At 47.0% G+C, this 19,951-nt stretch overlaps 1 protein-coding gene across 2 annotated transcripts in view; it reads left to right on the top strand.

Annotated features, from left to right (window-relative positions):
- The window catches only part of LOC144110456 (vitellogenin-6-like), a 52,381-nt gene that overhangs the window by 695 nt on the left and 31,735 nt on the right, over positions 1 to 19,951 (top strand). Inside the window, exons 2-5 of one of the 2 annotated variants that reach the window (XM_077643359.1) lie at positions 12,370 to 12,575; positions 14,636 to 14,778; positions 16,851 to 16,985; positions 18,524 to 18,661. In XM_077643359.1, coding sequence (XP_077499485.1) covers positions 12,419 to 12,575; positions 14,636 to 14,778; positions 16,851 to 16,985; positions 18,524 to 18,661 — 573 coding nt within the window. In that variant the 5' untranslated portion in view covers positions 12,370 to 12,418. Of the gene's footprint in view, positions 1 to 12,369; positions 12,576 to 14,635; positions 14,779 to 16,850; positions 16,986 to 18,523; positions 18,662 to 19,951 lie in introns of those variants that run through there. The other variant, XM_077643358.1, reaches the window with a different exon arrangement.

Raw genomic sequence — 19,951 nt, 5'->3', positions numbered from 1 at the left:
GGGAAGGGATAAAGGAGGGAGTGAAAGAAGAAAGGAAGAAGAGGTGCCGTAGTGGAGGGCTCCGGAATAATTCCGACCACCTGGGGGTCTTTAACGTGCACTGACATCGCACAGCACACGGGCGCCTTAGCGTTTTTCCTCCATAAAAACGCAGCCGCCGCGGTCGGGTTCGAACGCGGGAACTCTGGATCAGTAGTCGAGCGCCCTAACCACTGAACCACCGCGGCGGGGCAATGATGCCGCTTTGGCAGCGCGTGGGACAAAAGCCCTGCTAGTTTATCTTAGGGACGCGAGCTTGATAGACACCCTTTGACGATCCTGTGTGTTTGTGACTTCGCGAGTATTGTGCATGCTTGATTTCAGTTTTCACCTTTTATGTTTTTTTTTTCTTTTTTCCTCGTCTTCACCCGCTTCCATCACCTTCATCTGATGTAGCATGACAGGTTAACTACCAGGCACGCCTCCCGTAATCATTAAAATGTCTCTCATTCTCTCTAAGTTCAACGCTTTTCGTTAGCCTCCACATTTCTGTTCCCTAGGTTAGTAGCGGTAATATATTGCCGCGAATATTTGCAGTGTTTGTTCGTTTTTCAAATCTGCCGCAACACCACTTTATCGCTTTGTTTGCGACGCAAGACGCGACTAGATTTATCTCGATTGACTGCAGCCAGGCAGAGCTGATTCTACGTTGTTCCGGAATGTTCTAGTAACTTTGCGCTCTTTATCTCGAAAGTTCGCTATCAGCTTTAAATTGAGCACGGCCGACAACGGCGGGCATTCTGTTCGACGACCGCCGAGCACGCTTGTCGCTTCGCCGCCGCCGAGTGATTCAGTCCATTTTGGGTGCAAGTCAGCCCAATAAACAGTTCTTTTAGAAGACCCTTTCGTCCGTCTTCATCGCTGCTTCGACTGCCGTCACCAATACGTGACAATATAGCTGTTATCTTAAGAACGGGCCCAAATGCTCTCCACCCTATTCTTATTCATCTAGTTCGGTCATTCATGAATGACACATGTAAATCTTGACTCGAACATGCAAGCTCACGCGATCTTTCTAAGTGTGGCTAAAGCTTTCGATAATGCACTTCACCAACGCTTGCTATCGAAACTTCTTCGACTGCTGAACCTGAAACCTAAGATTTTAATTTGAATTGAGGAATTTTTTACTTGAGGTTCAAGAAGGGTTCTTGTCACTAATAACTTGTCCAGCCTCCTTCCGGTAACATCTGGCGTCCCCGAGGAGTCCGTACTTGGTCCACTGCTGTTTTTAATATAATCCGCCGCTAATTTCTAAAAATAGGTTTTCTCGTAAAGAGAGGCTTATTGCGGCATAATAATACCTGCTGACGGACGCCAGAAAAGAGAATCACGTTAAACAGTAAAGTGGTTACCTAGATTCTAACAATTAACTTTATTGCTATTACCGATAGGCCCTTGATTGCACTTAGAGCTTTGTAGCCGGCCGCTATTAATAGCCATATCAGTTTTTAGAATTTCTTAAACGCATCTGTCGTTGCCGCTGTGGTCCAACGAATTTGCGCCATTTCTTGCGCCGTTCGAGAACTAGCTTGCGGAAAGCACAATGCGGCGTCCATCAAATCGCTTCGCTCCGTGTCTCGCGTACGACTTGACCATCTATGCCCCGCATCTGCTGCGGCGCTCCCCCTCCTCGCCACTTCGCTGCCCGTGTGGAGGGGAGGGAGAGGGCAGAGATTGTTACTTGGCACGCTCGTCACGGAATGATGCGACTTGGTGGATGTCGCTGCGTGCTCTCTTTAGGCACGCTGCTTTCAAATGGCTTGAGAAATTGCCCGAACTTGTTCAGCCACAGAGGCGAGCGTAATCGCGTTTCGAAACGCAAGCTTCACTGAGGCTAGCTGCGGCGCGTTTCGCGTGCGCCGGAGTTTGAACTTCAGCCTACCTTCAGACCAACCACGTTTATGCCTTCCTTACCCGCCGCGGTGGCTCAGTGGTTAGGGCGCTCGGCTACTCATCCGGAGTATCCGGGTTCGAACCCAACCGTGGCGACCGCGCTTCGATGGAGGCGAAACGCTAAGGCGCCCGTGTGCTGTGCGATACTAGGACTGCTGGAATTTCTAGAGACGCGTAAGGCTTTACATTTAGATGTACTAAGGTCTATTTCCATAAGTCACAACAATTAGTAATATCATCCATATCATGTTGCAAGGCGTTAGTATCGTCCGAAGTCTTAATTTCCCGAAAGACAACACAATCATCAGCAAATAAATGAATGTTCGAAGATACACAGTCGGACAGGTCATTAATGAATATTAGGAACAACAAACGACGTAACACAGAGCCCTGGGGCACGCCAGAGCCAACGGTCGCCTCTATGGTCGTCTCTTGTTCGCCGAATCTTATACTCAAGCTTTAACGCTTGGACTGTTACTATGACACTTTTCCGACAATTCATGAATGAATGAAAACTTACTTCTCAGTAGAGGCCTTGGCGAGCTGAGTATGTAGAGTCTCTAGAACAGGACCCTGGGGTTGCTGATGCGAAGGAGGCACGGTTCATCTGTCTACGTCCTTCTTCCAGGTGATCGCTAGACAGTACTGTCTCCCACAGCTTCGTTGTGGCGGTTTGTTATGTGAGAGGCAGCTGTTATGTGTTGGCAGTCCCGTGCCATGTGATAAAGGGTTGGGAGTGGGAAGCTTACCAGAGAGAGAAAGAAGACCAGAAAGGCAGGGATGTTAACTGGCTGACGCCCAGTGCGTTACCGTACACGTGGGAAGGAGAACGGAAGGAGGTCAAGAAAAGGGAGAGAGGAATAGGTGATCAGTTTTTCACGTGTCTGTAGATCATTACTAATAGGGCACACAGGGTCTACATCAAAAGTTAAGAAACCTTGAACTCAACCCTTAGTACTTTCTTCAGTCCAAGGACCCAGACTCTTGGCTTCTGTGAGGGGGCAAGGATCCAAGCGGCGGAGCGTTGCAGCCAGGAGAACACGCTCACGCTCTAACCAAGGTCAGTCACGAACTATGTGCTCAATTGTCTCATCGCACCCACAGCTTGATGTCACACTCAGGAGAGTGTGCCAAATGCGATTAAGTGAAAGTAGGAATAGATCATGTTAAAGGAAGGGGGGGGGGGGGGGGGAGAGACTATGCAAACCGCATGCAGTGTTTCCGGGGGTAAATCGAAACTCACCAGAAAAAAAATTCATGACGCTTACCAGAAAAATATTTTTAACGCGACAGCGTTAGAGAGCTCATGTCGCGAAAATCCGGTGTCGTTAACCACGAGTGAAAAGTGAAAAAATCCCGAAAAATCCCCAGAGAAGCATCCTAGGAGATAGTTGGCCAGCTAGGTCACGTGACCTTGTGGCGGCATCACAACCTGCCCAACAGATTGTGAACAACCTGCCCACCGTTGCAGGTGGCAGTTAAATTTGTGATTGGTCCCGAGAGGTTAACGGGAAGAACAACCTGTATCACACATGTCCCACCGGTGGCAGCACCTGCCATCTCAGGGCAGTGGCGCATCGCTTAACTGTTGCGCCACTTCGCCAGGGGGGATATGAGGACTCCCAAGGATTTATGAATGTTAAGTAGAGAATGCCCAATTCTGCATATTTGAGCATTAACTCACTACCTATCGCGTCATACCCTTAAGGCCGAGCTTAAGTGTCTCCTCTAATTTTTTTTTGTTGACTTGCTTGCCATTAGGCATAAGTAGGACCATTCGTTTTTAGGCAAAATTTGATTATTTTTTCCCATTATACCCCCCACCAGCCCCCCAAGAAAGCTTTAAGAAATAGGAGATGGGCCAATCAATATCCTAAAACTACCAATTAGAAAGCACCTTGCGCTTAAATAGCTGAACTCTAGACGCCGAGTGCGAGCTAGCAGCGACTCGCAAAGTCTTTCATGAGGGCTTCTATATTTAGGTGATAGTAGTGTAACTCTCGCTTCGTAAATAATACGACTTTAATCCTTGTTTTTCAAGACAAGGCTTCATTTGTGCTCGAGGCCTCGCGAAAAGATAGACCATAGAAAAGGAGTTGGCAGCGTTCTATCACTTGCATGCTCCGATATGTAGTTGTGCGCGTACTAGTTGGCAGCTGCTGCGGCCAAGCACTGTTTGTGCGGACAGGGTGTACGCAGGGAGCCGGAAGGGCTGGAAGGAGATAGGAAGGCAACAAATACAGCTTTGAATGAAAACAAACAATATGGCTTGGGAAGAAAAGAGCTAAATATTTTAAAGAAATAATAAATATCGCCCACAAATAAATTTAAACCTTTCACGAAATGAAGGCCGCTGCGGTGGCTCAGTGGTTATGGCGCCCGGCTGCTGACCCGAAAGACGCGGGTTCGATCCCGGCCGCGGCGGTTGAATTTCTATGGAGGCGAAATTCTAGAGGCCCGTGTGCTGTGCGATGTGAGTGCACGTTAAAGAACCCCAGGTGGTCAAAATTTCCGGAGCCCTCCACTACGGCGTCTCTCATAGCCTGAGTCGCTTTAGGACGTTAAACCCCCATAAACCATAAACCATTCCACGAAATCAAGAAGTAGCATAAGGTAGTAAATTTTTCCTCTCTGCGCATCTACTTTTTGTACCTTTACCTAAGTAGGCCGACTCTCATTTATCCAGATGACGTACTCATACGTAAATGGGTCAGCTTAGAAGATCTCTATTCTCATCTGCCGGATGGTTATCACTTCATCCCGGTGTGACGTCACCGAGTTTTATGGCGATAGCCGTTATGGACGAGGAAACCCAGCCGACGCGCATATGTTCGCATGAGGACATCCTGAACTTGGGAAAGGTGAAAGACTTGAAAACGGAAGACTGGAGAAAATCGGTTACAAGGAAAATCAGGGCGCAGTAACTGGACACCTTTAGCGTACCATGTACCGTGTTAGCGTTACCGTAGTACCGGGAGCCCGCCCACCACTGGTGAGCACGCGCTGATTGGCCCTGATGCTGTAGACGCGCGAGCAGCTGCCGGTCACCTTGCGCCATCTGACGCTGTCAAGGCGATTTGCGCATGCGCATTCACGCGCGGGCTCCCGTTACTCCGGTACCGGTAACGGTAACACGATGCACGGTATGCTAAAGGTGTCTACTGTTTCAGTTCTCGGTATTCACCTCCAGCGCGCCATGAAGGATGGGAGGCCGGAGGTAGTACAAGAAGGAAGGAGAAAGACGAGCCCTAGTGGTGGGCTCTAGAACTAAAAGCATGGCTCCGACCCCTCATAGCACTTCAATGTGCATTGATGTTCCACAGCACACGGCTGTCCTCTCCATTTCGCCTCCACTGCTCAGCGGCGTCGTTGGGCCGAGCAGCTGGTCGCTGTTGAAGGCACTGCAATGGCTCAGTGGCGTGTATGGCCCTTAGATGCATAACTCGGACCCAATACCCACCCTGAAATACCGCAGTGTAGGCCCTGGTGTTTGAAAAGCATGCTCCTACACTCAACACTAAAATGAGTAAAAAGGGAGTAAGCTGACCTCTAGGGCACACCCTTTTTAAAAGGGACTACGCTAGAGGACAGCTTACGTCTTTTTTACGCCAATATAGGCGTATACGTGTTTACAGTGTAACATCGACTGCCAAAATTTAAAGCCACACTTCATTTATCACGAGCGTATATGTGTATATTGCGAAAATAAATCTGCAATGGCGCATGTAATATATGCTCCTGCAGTGTGACTGTGTATAGCTTTTGTACAGCAGAGAATGCACTGCGTATAGAAGATATGGGGGTATTCCCAAAAGGTACATAAATAATTAATATTTCTCTGTCTGTGGCAACTAAGTATAACCGGCTTTACTCTGTACAGAGCAGAGCGACCAGCGTCTCGGTTGTCACCGCTACATCATCGCGAAACACGGGAGTGAACCGGTGAATTTTTCTTTATACGGCAAGCCTACCGCTGCAAGTCCTGCACCGCAAACAAGCTCCCAGTTACATCTTGCTACGGAAGAAGAGAAAAACAGCTCCCAGATTCATCGCCGTCTCCCGTAGCTGTGGTGCAACAGAAGCCGGCCCTCACACGATTGCGCGCGATTGTGGGCTCAGTCGGGCTGCGATCGTCTGTCACTTGTCTACTGGCCTTCCGGGCGCTGATTTTGCCCAGGGCCACTGCGATCCCGTTGCGGCTGGCAGTCGGTCAGCCTAGCCATACTTGGCTCGCTCGACCCCTTGCATTGCGGATCCGAGACTATGGCAGATTCACTCAATACGATTAAGCAATAATAAGCAGTAGTAGTAGTGGTATTATTATTATCATTATCACTGTTGTTGTTGTTGTCGTTGTTGTTGTTGTCGTCGTCGTCGTTGTTGTCGTTGTCGTTGTCGTTGTTGTTGTTGTTGGTGGTGGTGGTGGTGGTGGCGGTGGTGGTGGTGGTGGTGGTGGTGGTGGTGGTGGTGGTGGTGGTGGTGGTGGTGGCGGTAGTGGTGGTGGTGGTGGTGGTGGTGGTAGTAGTAGTAGTAGTAGTAAAAGTAGAACACTTTTAAGACGCCAACGAGGTGTTCAAAATATGCTTCGGCTGCCAAACAAGGCCAAGCTGTTAGTCTTCACAACAAAAAGCCAGCTATGTATGTCGGGAGAGGACTGGGGATGAGGAACCGGGGTAGAAAGGGGAATGAAACGACAGGACAGTAGAAGAGGCAATGTGCAAGATGAGCACAGTGTGCAGGGCTGTTCGGACAGGAGGCTTCAAAGCAGAAGTGGCAATAATTTAATAAGCGTGCTTGTCTGAGTTTTGCGGAGGGTATGATCCTGGGAAGTACAGAGCATTCAACACAGAATCATCAGTATTTCAATGAATCCGCTTACTCTTTTCAGCCGAGTGTCTGTAAAATCTAGTCAGAACCTAACGTTTCATATCTCGGTTCACGCCAAAAAAAGTCCGAACTGTCTTTTACGAAAGAAATGCTGCCGCTCGCCACTCAGAAATTGTCATCATACGTGCTCACAGTTTTTCATACCTCATTAGTGTTAATAGAGCCCAACTTTATGCTCCATCTGAACATTATACTGCCCGCAACTCTTTTTGCTTTGGTCAAGAGCAAACGACTGCAATCGCCTCCCCGCCAGCGCAGTACACTGCTACCATCCAAGGCGGTCATCGAAAAATTGCTTACGGCGGGCAATGACCCACCTTTCATGTTATTTCCTCAGCATGAGACATTTGCAATTTCACTGAAGAGATCGTTATCCTGTATATGCAATGTCTCACGGCCTCGAATTACAGTCCCATCTTACGTGTCCTATGAACAAGGGTCCCGTACGGGTACCGAAACATGGCCTGTATTTTTATTCCTCATATATTGACGAGTACACGAACAATATATTAATCCATAAGGAAGATAACAGACCGATTTTACTACTGTTCATTGCTAACGAGTCATTAAATGTGGTAATAATAGAATCAGAGCATTAATATACTTTTATCAACCATGGGAAAAGGCTGCTTTCGAAAAATACACTCAAAAACGCCGTATTCACGCCATTACTTAAATTATGCAAGAAGAACCGAATAAGCTTTGCCGTTTTGTAAAGCCTTCATAGGTTCCGAAAAAATATTTCATTCAGTCGACACATCAGTAGACACTGATGAGCCAGGGTGCAGAGGAGGCATATGTAAAGCCTCATAGAAAATATAGGAGAAGAAAGAGAGGGATAACAACGCTTTTCAAAACGTTGGGGTAGTCAGGTAAACGGACTCTTTAGATCAAGATTCTGGTGGCTTGCGTCGGTGACTGGGCCCGTTGATGGCCTCTCGTTGGTCTTCCACTCCACTGCTGGTCAGGGCTCCCTCCCCCTGCTCGTGTGATGTCTGTGAGGTTCACAGGTTTGATAGTTTTCTCATGCAAATCCATAAATGCGCAATAGATGGGCTTATCGCCGCACCAGGAACAGGTGGGAGGCGGGGTGGGGGGGGGGGGGGGCAAAAGGCTTGAAGAAACAGAGACGAGGCTCCTGGTAGAGTGGTAGACGAAAGACCCTTTATTGGACGAGGACATCGATATTTATCGCCTTTAGTCGAATTATACTTAATAGCCAATTACAAAGTACACATCAAGAAAGGCCAGTCACAAGAAAATCCGCTAAACTGAAACCAAGGCAAAATCCACGTATTGAATACATACTCTCATCCTTATAGAAACAAGATCATACATAAAACACCAACATATGAACACATTACAAACATGAACATCACACAGCACATACCAAAACACAGGGAGATACATAGGTGGGTTAACAGTCCTTTCAAGGTAACTGTGCAGAAAGTACATGACGTGCATACCGATGAACAAAAACTCCACCGGTCAAAGTTGCTTCCACCGCAGCAAGATCATCAGCCCGGAGTGAAACACTAGCCAGCAGTTGGTACTTGTGGCTGCATCGTGGCCTCACTCTAGGCGCTGGTGTACATGGGCGATCCTAGCCGCCGGCCTGACTTCGCGAATTTCTTTCTGGATTCTTCTGATTCGGGAGCGAAGCCACCGTGATCGGTGTTCTTATGTTTGCAGGAAGGGAAGTGTTTCGTCGGAGCTCTCGTAGATCTCCTAGTGTACTGATACGTTGTAGAATGACTTTTCCAATGGAAGTCTATTGCAGTCAAGCCTTCTGAGATGCCAAGGCCACGCCTCTAATCTCATCGACAATGATGTGGACTTTAAGTTCCGTTATGCATTCGGTCGATGTGTTCGGAGGAAGGCTGAGAGCTGTTTAGTACGCGCTGCGAATGGTATTGTCTGCCTGCTTAAGTTCTTTTATGGGCTGGTGAAATTGAGGGCAGTATGCTCTTCTGCAGGTGACCAACGCCTGTCTATTGCTCTCTATTGATAATCTATATTGCAAACCGCCACGCATTTACAGAGGCATTCAGGCTCTTGGTTTGTTACGAATTCAGTATTCAAATATACTGGATAACAGATAAGTAATCTCTGATTTCCTTATAATAAGGCTTTCTCGTACTTGATGGGACAAATAACAGGCCATGACTGAACCTCTAAAGAAGCAAAGCAAGACAATGGGCATAAATATTGATATGAAGCAAACCAAAGTATTGTACAGCAGTCTGAGAAAGAAATAACCGTCGGCGATGCTTAGCGCATCATTCAAAGTGGTGAAGGAATACATCTATCCAGAGCAAGTAGTGACGACAGATACGTACCATGAGAGTGAAATAGCTATAGAGAATAAGAATGGGGTAGATAGCATTCGGAACTTGATCTGAGGTCACAAATAGGACCTCATCACAATCTATCATGAGGTAGGTATATAATAGTTTTAACCTGTGAGTAACGCCCTATAGAGCAGAAACTTGGTGGCTAGAAAAAAAAGCCTTCAAATTGAATGGCGTACAAAACAGCGAACTATGAAGAGGAAAATTATGGAAATAACGTCAATGACCCGAAGAGAGCAAAGCAGGTTAAGGATTAGATTGTGATATCTTAGTCGAAATAAGGAAATAGAACAGATGTTTCCTTAGGGTAAGGGAGTGGAGTCCTAGAGGTGGTGAACGTACAGGTGCGCCAAAAGTAAACACAGCATGTTAGTGGAGAAAAAATTCAAAATACAACTAATTTCATTATACGTTTGCAACGGGATGGCATTAGCAGCTATTGATGCCTGGTGACGTAACTTCCCTCCAGCCAATGAACAAATTTTATAACCGGCGTCGTATTTTCTTTTAGTATGACTAAAAATAATTAAGCGGGCACTTAAGCTTTAATGAAGGGTATAACGCGATAGTGTTCATAGGTCCCTTCAGCGCGCTGCGATCCTCTTTGCGTATGACTTCGCAGACACGGATGCTGATATTTCTTTCACCACACGTAGCCCATAACCTTCCCTTAAGAGTACAATGCGATAGCATTAGACATCCCTACCACTCAAGTGCTCTTCTCTTTCGCTTTGATTCCGCCCACATGACCATATATGCGAAATTTGTCATTCTGTACTTCACATTAATAAATCGTGGAGAGCCCTCATACCACACATGGAGCTGTGGTGCAGCGGTTAAGCGATGCGCCACAGCCCCGCAGGTGGAGGTCTCAAACACAGTCCCGTTGGGGCTTGTGAGACCACTAACTAATTTAACGGCCAGCTGCCAAGGTCTGCAGGAGGTCCTGATGCCGTCACAATGTCCCGTGATAGGTGGCAGGTGGGCCCACCTGTTTTTCCGCCCACAACGCCGCCGACGACGACGCCACCGACGACACCGGATTTTCCGAAAAATGGGAGCCTTAACGGAATCGCATTAAAACTTGCATTGTAGCGCGCTCTATGTCGGATGCGCACGTATATGGTGTGGTGAAACGCGGTATTATCAGCTGACTAATGTTATACTTTTCATGTGTCCCTCATTAGCCCCCCGTACGAAGATGCTCAATTTTTCTTCGCACTCGTGCCCGTTTTATTATTGTGCATCCGCACGTTTTTTTTTTTGGCAGTAAGTTACGTGAGTAGACGAGATTACATAATTTAGAGCAGCGGGGAACGCCGTCAGAGCCCGTAGATGACAAACGGCATGCTACGTAATTGGAGACCGGTAGCGTGGCCTTTTTATTTCTTGAGTGTGACGCGCGACCTGGCTGACGGCAACGATAGTGACCTCATGCTCAGTTGTTGGTTTTGAAACATTATAGCCTGAAGTTATTTTCGCGAAATCAGGGGGCAGACATTGCGCTGCAAAATATAAGGCGGCTTGCAGGCTCGCCTTGGAAAGAGTCAAGTTTCTAGATACGGCTTGAAGGTCCATTCCCAAGGAATCTTGCGAGTGCTCCCGCTGTCAGCGTGTTATACTCGAGGGGAAGACATCTTGGAGCTCGAGTATGCTTCAGCAGCAAGTAGACTCAAGTTCCGCGTTCAGACTGCCAAGCTGACAAGTGCCCAATGACAAAGCGCCCTTGTTGCTGTGTCTTTAGTATTTAAACCCAGAAAATTTCAGTTCATAGCTTAATGAATTTTTCAGGTACCGAAGCGAAATATGGCCACCGCAGCCGAAATTGGGCTCGGAACCTCGGTTCCAGTGCACTGCACCGTTGCGACAGGTGTAATTTTTTACGCGAGCGTATTGAATCAAGAAGTGGTTAGACGAGGCCAAAGTTCGACTAACACTCGAAGGAAACGGGTAGTCGGTGAAGACTGACGGTATAGTTTATCGGTACACGTACAAGTACAGCGCTGGTCAAAAGTTCCCGGGCCACGTGGTCTGCTTTTCATGGGTATATCCAGGCACTTAAGATGACAGTAAAGCTATCACGTTTCTAAGCGGTGAGAATGGAGCTCCTCGTACCCTCCATAGAGATTCTGAGCTTTGAGGGTGCCGTAACTACCCGACTGTACTATTAAGAACCAGACACTGTGGCCTGAGAACTTTCGACCTCCCCTGTACTTGCAAAACAAATTGGAGTAGATAGATTTCACAAGAGTGCAAATTTTGTGGAAGGTTCTACGATTAATTAAATAATGTCTCAAGCGCATTATCCGTCCAGTAGGAAGCTATTTAGAACACACAAAGAAGTGTACTTTTTACTGACACTTTTGGACTAATCATTGAATGAATGCGGGTGGCGTGTTCTCTTTAATGTTGCTGCTACCTGCACACGGTACCTTTGACCTAAGCGGAACACACAATTCTGCACGTAACGCTACCTTACAAAGATTGAGTTTTCCGATACATCTGCTGCGCCGTTTTATTGCCCGGTGCAGTTCTTAAACTTTATTTCAGCGAAAACAAAGAGGGGGGGGGGGAGGGGCAGTGTGCCTCGCCACGGAAAGTACTTCTCACTCCTCGCCATGAGGTAGGCGGAAGAAAGGACGCCCCCCCCCCCCCCCCCCCCCTCTATTGGGACCGTTTTTGGCCCTTCAATCCACCACCGAATATTCGACGCATTTTAGGGGCACCAGCCTGTCACTTTCACAGTCACTGAATCTCACTGTCCTACTGCCAGCAGGAACTTTTCAACTCTTCGTCCAAGAAGCTTGCGACAGCACCGTACGCAATAACAAGTGCCTACCAATGCATCTATATTAAGCTACGTCCATCTGGCAGCAACTGTCTATCACCAACGAAAGCACACTCCAAAAGAGAAGGCCAGCCAGCTGTTTTGCTAGCAGTGTGGTCCGATGTTAGAATCCAAGGGCGATTTCACTTGTGCGCCTACCATGAACACTCAAGATAACCATAGGAAGGCTAGAAATCTTGAAACTGGAAGCATCTGGGCGCGTATTGCAAGACCGCATTTGCAGAAAAAAGGCAAAGAAAAAAAACACAGAAAAAGCTTTATTGAAACTGCCACGAAACAGGGGCATAGTGAATCTCCTTCTCCGCCCTTCATGAAGCGTCTCGCAACGCTTACTCCTCTATCTCCTCTTAGCTATCTTCTTTTCAGCGAATCATAGTGTCGCACTGTTCCCTCGCCAACCATGCCCTGCGCACAGCGCCCCAGTGCCGCTAGACTGAGCGTATTTAAAGGCTCCGCAAAGCTCTCGCAATCTAGAGCTCCGCTTGGTGTGCAAGCGAGTTCTTCAGCAGTCACCATGAGGGTGCTGGGGCTACTCCTGCTGGCAGCTGCCGCCTCGGGTAAGTGCTCCTGCAACTATCTTCATTGCTCGTCAGAACAAAGACGACCATCTCCGTGTATCCAGCGCTGTGGTCATTCAGTTTTCTGAAACAAGTTCCAAAGTGAGACAAAGAAAATTTAGTTTGAAACAATCGAGTGTTGTCTTTTGCTATATACAAGTTGCACATAGTTAGAATTGCTCGAGGGGCTGAATCGCAACCAGAAGCTCTTGTGAGGACTTTCATGACGACAGGTGCAGAGAGAAGACCGACTGTACTCTTCTAGTTGCATTTTAAATGCGAGCGAGAAGAGCGGTTCAAGCGATCCTACCGAAGGAGCCCATTGGCTTCTAGCCCCTTAGTTTACACAATCGCATTGATGTATAAAAGCTCTCCGAAGCAAATCCTGAAGCAAACCGCTAAGACACGAAGTACTGCGCAATCGAAACCACGGCAGACAACCTCGCCTGTGAGCTAGGAGACCCAGTCCATTGAGCCGTGCGGTAAAGGCTGCAGAATTCTATGCTGGGCTAGTTAGTGTTCGCTCCTATGACTTACGAAGCGAAGCAGATAATAGAACAAGAGACACATTCTGATAGTACTTTCTCTATCATGAGAAATACTATGCCCAGGTAAGCCATCCTTAGTCCCGCTCTTCTCCCGCTTTTTCTTGTCCTGCTCTTTGGAGGATATGGAAATTAATCCACCCGGATGGTCTCTCGTGAGGCCCAGAGGTCTTAAGGAAACTCTATCCTCTTCAACTCCTCACATATCGCTCTCGGCGGGCAAAAGGACTTGTGCTGCCCTGCACGCTAGCAGGTTTATTGGTCTAAGCAGTACCTGAAAGCATGTTCCCTCTGGCTCTTTTCGGCACGCATCAGTTTTCGTGCTTTTCATAAAGCAACAGGCTAATGAAGGTAAGTCCTCTTACCGAAACGTTGGAGAAGCACATTGAGGCTCCCCCTCAACACTTTTTAACTTTCTTTTGTGTTTTGAAGAATCCCATCTTCCTGCCATCTTCTTACCATCGGCTGGAAATTCTTCTAACTCCAGGTCTCTGACACTTCCAATACTGCACTTCTGCTGCAGCCTCTACACAATTAATCTGCACTACTATTCAGACCATTTAACGTGTCCCCTGACTAAGTAGAGTTAAATTTTTGAATAATCCGCTGAAAACTAGGATACTAAACGCGATTTCAACTGAGCGGTGTCCGTGCTCTTGCAGCACGACACAGCGAAAACATTTCTTCACTCTTTCGTTTCAACCTTTGGGTTCCATAAGAATGGTTCCGGGTCAGGCATTAGAACTAGCATAGGATGTAATGGCCCGCGCTATTTTCCCTCAGTCCTTTTTTATCTGCATACGGCCAGCCACCTACTTACACAGGGTAAATGTTATGTTTTTCAAGCCCATTAGTTCACCACCACTCAGGGCCCTACCCTGAAGGCTTGTCAGATAAGGCGACCGCTGTGATTCCAATGAGGCCAGTTTCACAATCTTCTTCAGGGGCCGCATTTCTTCAAGGCCAAATGCTAAATAAAAGACCGCTTACTCTTCTCCCTGCTTCTTCTGTGAGGAGTGATAGCTGGCACGTCGGCAGACATCGAGGGCGGTGGTGGTGGTAGTGTTTTTTTTTATTAAAATAATAGTAAAAAGGAAGGAAAAGATTTTTGCTAGCCCCGGCATCTGCCATCGATACTGAAGCACCTGAGCTGGGGCAGCGGAAATAAAGGATAGCAAGCAGAGTGGAGAAATGAAATGAAAGAGGTGAGGGGACAAGAAGAGAGGATAGGGGGAGAAGTAATATGTACAAACTATTTACACAATAAGAAATGTGTCCAGGTTGTGCGCGTGATTAGTTCATTTTAGAGGAATTAAGGACGGTTGTATTTCTTCAGCTTAGCAAAAAGGTTCTCCAACTGCCTGCCAACTGCAAAGTATACGAACGTTCTCCTGAACCTGGCTGCGCTTGCTGAGCTTTCGCTCTCACTCGCCAAGCGTATACGCACAGGCAAACAAGGCTCGGCATCCCGTGTTTGCGACGAAACTGCCATTGAGCACATTCGTTTCTTGGCAGGCTTCGAGGTGGGCAAGGAGTATGTGTACAAGTACAAAGGCACAATGCATGTCTTCAGCCCCGAGACGCGCGAGCAGTCTTCTGGCATGGCCTTCCGAAGCAAGGTCATCGTCCAGCCCAAGCCAGACCACACGCACTTCAAGGTGAGCTTGCCTTGCGAAGTTAGTTGAAGCCCGAGTAACCGCTTATTGCTTGGACTGTTACCAAGTTTGTGGCCGCAGCTGGCACATAATGTAGGGAAGTGGGAGAGACCTTTGCCCTGCAGTGGCTGTATTTAGGTTGATGATGATGATTATGATGATGATGATGACGAAGAAAGGGAAAACGCAGCAACTGTTTCAAACAAGGGGCCACTGAATCGTACCTTGGGAGGAAAAGAAAGGCCCAGTAACTCTTTTACACAAGAGGAACCTGAATCGCACCGTGGCCAGAAAGGAAAGGCGCAGCAGATGTTTCACACAAGTGGCACCTCAATCGTACCGTGGAAAAAGGGACGAATGAGGGAATGTGAAGGTACAGTGAAAAAGTGCCGCCATAGTGCACAGTTCTGAATAAATTTAAACCACTTGGGTATCCTTAACCCTACAGGCACATAGCCGTATTTGCACTTCACGTCCTTGAAAATGCGACCACCGCAACTGGGAATCGATGTCGCGATTTCGGGCTCAGACGCCTAAATTTTCAAACCCATCAGTTAGCCATCCCAAAACATTGTAAATACTGCTTTCACATCCCCGCTTCCGATACGGTGACGTATCATTTTTTAATAAGGATCAAAGAGTAATTGGTATAGGAGCGTTGAGGAAAACTAGAATCCTGAAGTCGGATTACGATGAAACGCAGCATCACTGAAGAGATCCGAACGCAAAGTCTTCTACAAAGGATTGTTCAATCATTGAAGTTGAGGGATAAAAGTTTTAATATCAGGTCATTTGTTCAGCCTGAAACAGGACACTTCGGCAGCTAAAAATACGCATAAAGTGCTTTTGCAATAATGGCAACTCTAAACACCCGAGCTTATACAGTGAGTGAGTAAACTTTTATTGAAGAGGATGCTGGCTGGAGTGCACGTGGAAGGGCCCTCAGTCCAGGCCTCCGGAGGCTTTTGCAGACCTAGGTGTGAGAAGGAGCGCTGGTTGGTTGTCGAGGCGGGCTCTGGTCAGCTTCAACTCCCACAGCTCCAGGGCCGCATTACGCGGCTTAAGATGGTCTAGTTTTTGAGGGCATGATGTGATATGGGTTAGCGTTGAGGGGTCGCCGCATCATGGACATTGTGCTCAAAGTTAATCTTGATGGACTTAGGCTTCTTTTTCTACTCTTAAGCGTCAAAGCAAAGGTCAGTTTTCCAGCGTTCAGAACATGACAAAGATTTTCTAGGGCAACTTCACAGCATTCGTTTTTGAACTTGAATAGGACAAGTTGACATTAACAATTTGACCGCATTGAAATGCGCCCAACTATCATGCCTACCGCTAACAAGGAGACTTCTACATAGTCATTGTTGGGCTTTCCGTTTTCTTGTTCTTTTACTTCTTTAACTCTTTATATCTCTGACTGTTGCTTTTTGCGCTTGCTTTCTTCTTTCATTCGTTTTTTCTTTTTATTCTTGCGTCTTTTTTCATTCCTTTTATCACTTCTTTGGTTCAGTCCCGTTTCGTCTAACAGTTAGGAGAAACGTAAGAGCTAGTTGGGGTAAGAAAGATCTCCACCTCTGGCCAGGACAGAATCTGCAAGAAAAATACCATCATAGCAACACGCTAAGTCCTGCTGGAGGGTTTACGCGCGAGAGGCAGTGTACAATGGGAAAACCTAGCTTAATTTTCGGGCTCAATACGTACTTTCGAAGGAGACAGGGAAACTTTTTTTAGCAGTACTTTGTGAGACATTTAAGATCTCCGCAACCTAGGCGCTTAAACACTATCACAAGCGAGAACAAGGTGGTGCACAATCCATTACCAGCACCACCATTCACTGCTTCGCTTTCGTCACTCACTATTTTCGACGTTAAGTCTGTGAGAGTTACCAACAGTCTTCACCAGCCCAATCCAGTCTACTGCAAGGTAGAGGCCTCTCTCACCGATAATCGCCAATTAGCCCTGGCCAATTATACATGACTATTCATACTGCTTGCTTTCTCTTTTCTTTCCTCTTTATCTTGGCCGTGACTCCAGGCAAGAGGAAGATTTGCGCGACATTCTTCCCGCTTCATTTGCAGATTGTCAACTTCGAATCGGATACGTTCCATGAGGACCATATCGACATCAGACACCATGAGTTCCACTACAAGTCCAACGAACACATGGTTGGAGCTCTCGAGCACCCCTTCGCTGCCAAGTTCGACGAAGGAAAAGTAAGACCGAATTCCTGCCCTTCAGAGCTCGAAGGGAATATTCCACTACTGTGAAAAAAAACGAAAGAAAGAGGTGTGAAACGTGCAATGTTCGCATTTCATTTAGTGCGAAATCCTAGCATCCTCAGAACCGTCTAAATGAATACTTCGCAGCTCATAATGCAGATACGACAGCTTTAGAACACCACGAAAGAATAAATATTCATGAATCTTGCACATATAGCTCTTATGGATAAAGGCAATGCGATCGCATTAAAAGCCTCGTCGAGAAAAAAATTGTGTTGTCGATCATAAAAATGTTGCCATTGGCTGTAAAGAAGGGACGTTACCAGACCGGATAATTTCAATTGGCTAGATAGCAATTACGTCACTGGACTAAACAATTACTATTTGCTAATGGGGAGCGACGTCACCATACCGTAAATTACGTAACTTCTGGCATAAGCATCAACATCTACTGCTATTGCGTTGCCAACACATGAGTTAATTACATGTTCTTGTTTTTTATACACTAAAAATTCTGCGTGTTGGCATTCTTGTTCAAATTATGTCAATATTTATTCCAAAGTCCACAAAAACAGTGAAAAGCCGTCAATATCTTGAGCTTAGCGGCCTTATGTGTTATTCGAATGCAGCTTTTTATTACATTCTGCAGGATTTACTTAAATTCAGTACTTCAGGCCTACAGAGGCTCCTTAGAGTAGAATATAGACAAACATTTCTTAGGCATAGGCTTTTTAATTACACCAAACTACAACTTCGGATGCTGCAGCATACTGCTCGCGAAAGTCATAGGTTTTGTACACAAATCGCAAAGTGCAAGAACAGAAACTTAAGTTCTAATGAGTTCTAATACATTTGGTTCTGTCAATCTGACAGTAAAGCCATGGCAACTACAGCCCTAGATATGCAGGGTTTCGTTTACATTGTATACGAGCTAAATTCGCAAAAACACGACATTATATTAAACATAACTGAAGCAAAAGAATATGTATCAACGCTGCTTAATCATTCTACCTCAAACAACATACTTGAAAGCTTCTAAGAGGGTAACTGTTAGCCACAGCAAACTTTTTCTTTCACATCAGACGGCACCAACGAGGCCATTGGCGGCGAAAGGAAATTGAAAAGGCAGCAGTGATTGGCTCTTTTGGTGTAATGTTAACCTAAACCTAACCGTTTCCACAGGTTTCAGCTCAACATACCAGACAGGCTTTTAGCTACATTACTATGCGCACAGAGGGTACGTGTTTTATTCATTAGCGATCGTGAGAAGAATTCAATGTTGCTGCTTTAGAATTTACTACAATAAGACAGGAAAATCCGGTCTGTCCCTGTAAGAGAACCAAAACGACGCTTGGGAAGCACGGGGGTCTTCTGAAGATGGGTCTTCTGAGGCTTTTAAAGGCCGGCCCATAATGCCACAAACAATGATGAGCTGAATTTCGCTTCGTAAACTTGCAAGCATTGTTTAATCAGTATTCCTGACCACTGTTCCTGACAAGTGTTCCTGACCAGCGTTCCTTCTTTACCTGCAGATCGAGGAGTTCGAGTTCGGAAAGAGCGAACCTAATTGGGTGAAGAACCTGAAGAAGGGTGTGCTGTCCCTCTTCCAACTTGACCTGGTCAAGGGACGCCATGAGCACCACGAGGACAAGGAATACCACGTCAAAGAGGTACGGCGGAAGTGTGAAACTAAATTCTATTGCATGATGTGTAGAACTAAAATACAGTGAGGTGGAGACTCGGAAAGACTTCTAGCAGGATAAAGCGAGAAGCTGACGGTAAAGCTGCGCGACTTTTTCGGAAACGTAGGCGGTCAGGCAAAGAAGAACTGTGATCGAAAAGGTCCCGGAATCGCTTACGGGACGCCTTCATGGCTACAAGCGCTTTGGCTTGCGCGCGACCTTCAGCTTCCTGCGATGCGCGCAGCGAGGTTTTAGCAGTGAAGCTGCCTTCAAGACTGCACGTGCATTGCGTGAGAGGCAGTCCAGCGCTGGCAATCTCGTATGCGTGCTTGCTCTCGCACGTGCGCATGATGCGGAGATCACCTCGGCCTATATCTGGCGGTTTTAACTATCAGCAGATCTCGCTGTGTAACGTGCATAGGAGCAGCTACGTCTGCAGCTTACGTTGCTTCATGCTGAAAATAAACAGTCCATGGGGATCCCAGTCGCACTGTCAAAATTGCAAACAGCGAAAGTTTCTTATGCCTATCTAGCACAAAAGTGGGTTCTGAGCTGTCCGCCACTGCGGGTTCGATGCTGGCAGCCAATAATGGGTCAATGTTTGCTCGGCATGTCCTGCAAGCATCGACCAAATGTTGGTCTTTTTCTGGATCAAAGTAGGCAGGTTATGTTGGGTCAGCGTCGGTTCTGCAAGTCATACCTACCCCAGATTATACAGACAGATCGGTTCATTGCCGTTTTTTGAAACTAAAACTGAAACCAAGCGGGAATCTATTATGGGTAGGAGAATCTTGCCTAATGCGGGCCAAGAGGCGAGGTTGTGTTCATCAGTAGCCATTTTATTCGCTCTGCTCCGTCGATAGGTCAGCACAGCTGTAGTCCCTAGCCACGACTCCATCGTCCGAGCAAGAACACCGCTACGAATTACCCTTGAATACTTTTAGAGCGCAGCTCTTAGGTGCCCGTTCCTGCGTTCTGCGTCGTCGTCGGCGTTGCTGGCGTAGTCAGCGTAACCGGTTGTCCTAGTAGCAAAGCGAAACTCCACATGGAAGGTGGCTGCCTCGGGAAGATGCCCAGGTTGGTTAGTAGCGCAGCACGCCAACTGACAGGTTACAGGTTACAGGCTACAGGTGACAGATGACAGGTTGCAGGTTACAGGTGACAGTTAATAGCAGGAGAAACACCACCTGACACAGCGAAATCGGAGGAATTGACAGCTGGAAGGTGGCCGCCACGGGAAAATCTCGAAGGGTGGCCAGCAGCGTAAATCGCCACCTG

The sequence above is a fragment of the Amblyomma americanum genome, chromosome 11 (genome assembly GCF_052857255.1).
Source record: "Amblyomma americanum isolate KBUSLIRL-KWMA chromosome 11, ASM5285725v1, whole genome shotgun sequence".
Lineage (NCBI taxonomy): Eukaryota > Metazoa > Arthropoda > Arachnida > Ixodida > Ixodidae > Amblyomma > Amblyomma americanum.
The sequence above is the reverse complement of the archived record's forward strand: the minus strand, read 5'-3'. Positions and strand labels throughout refer to the sequence as shown.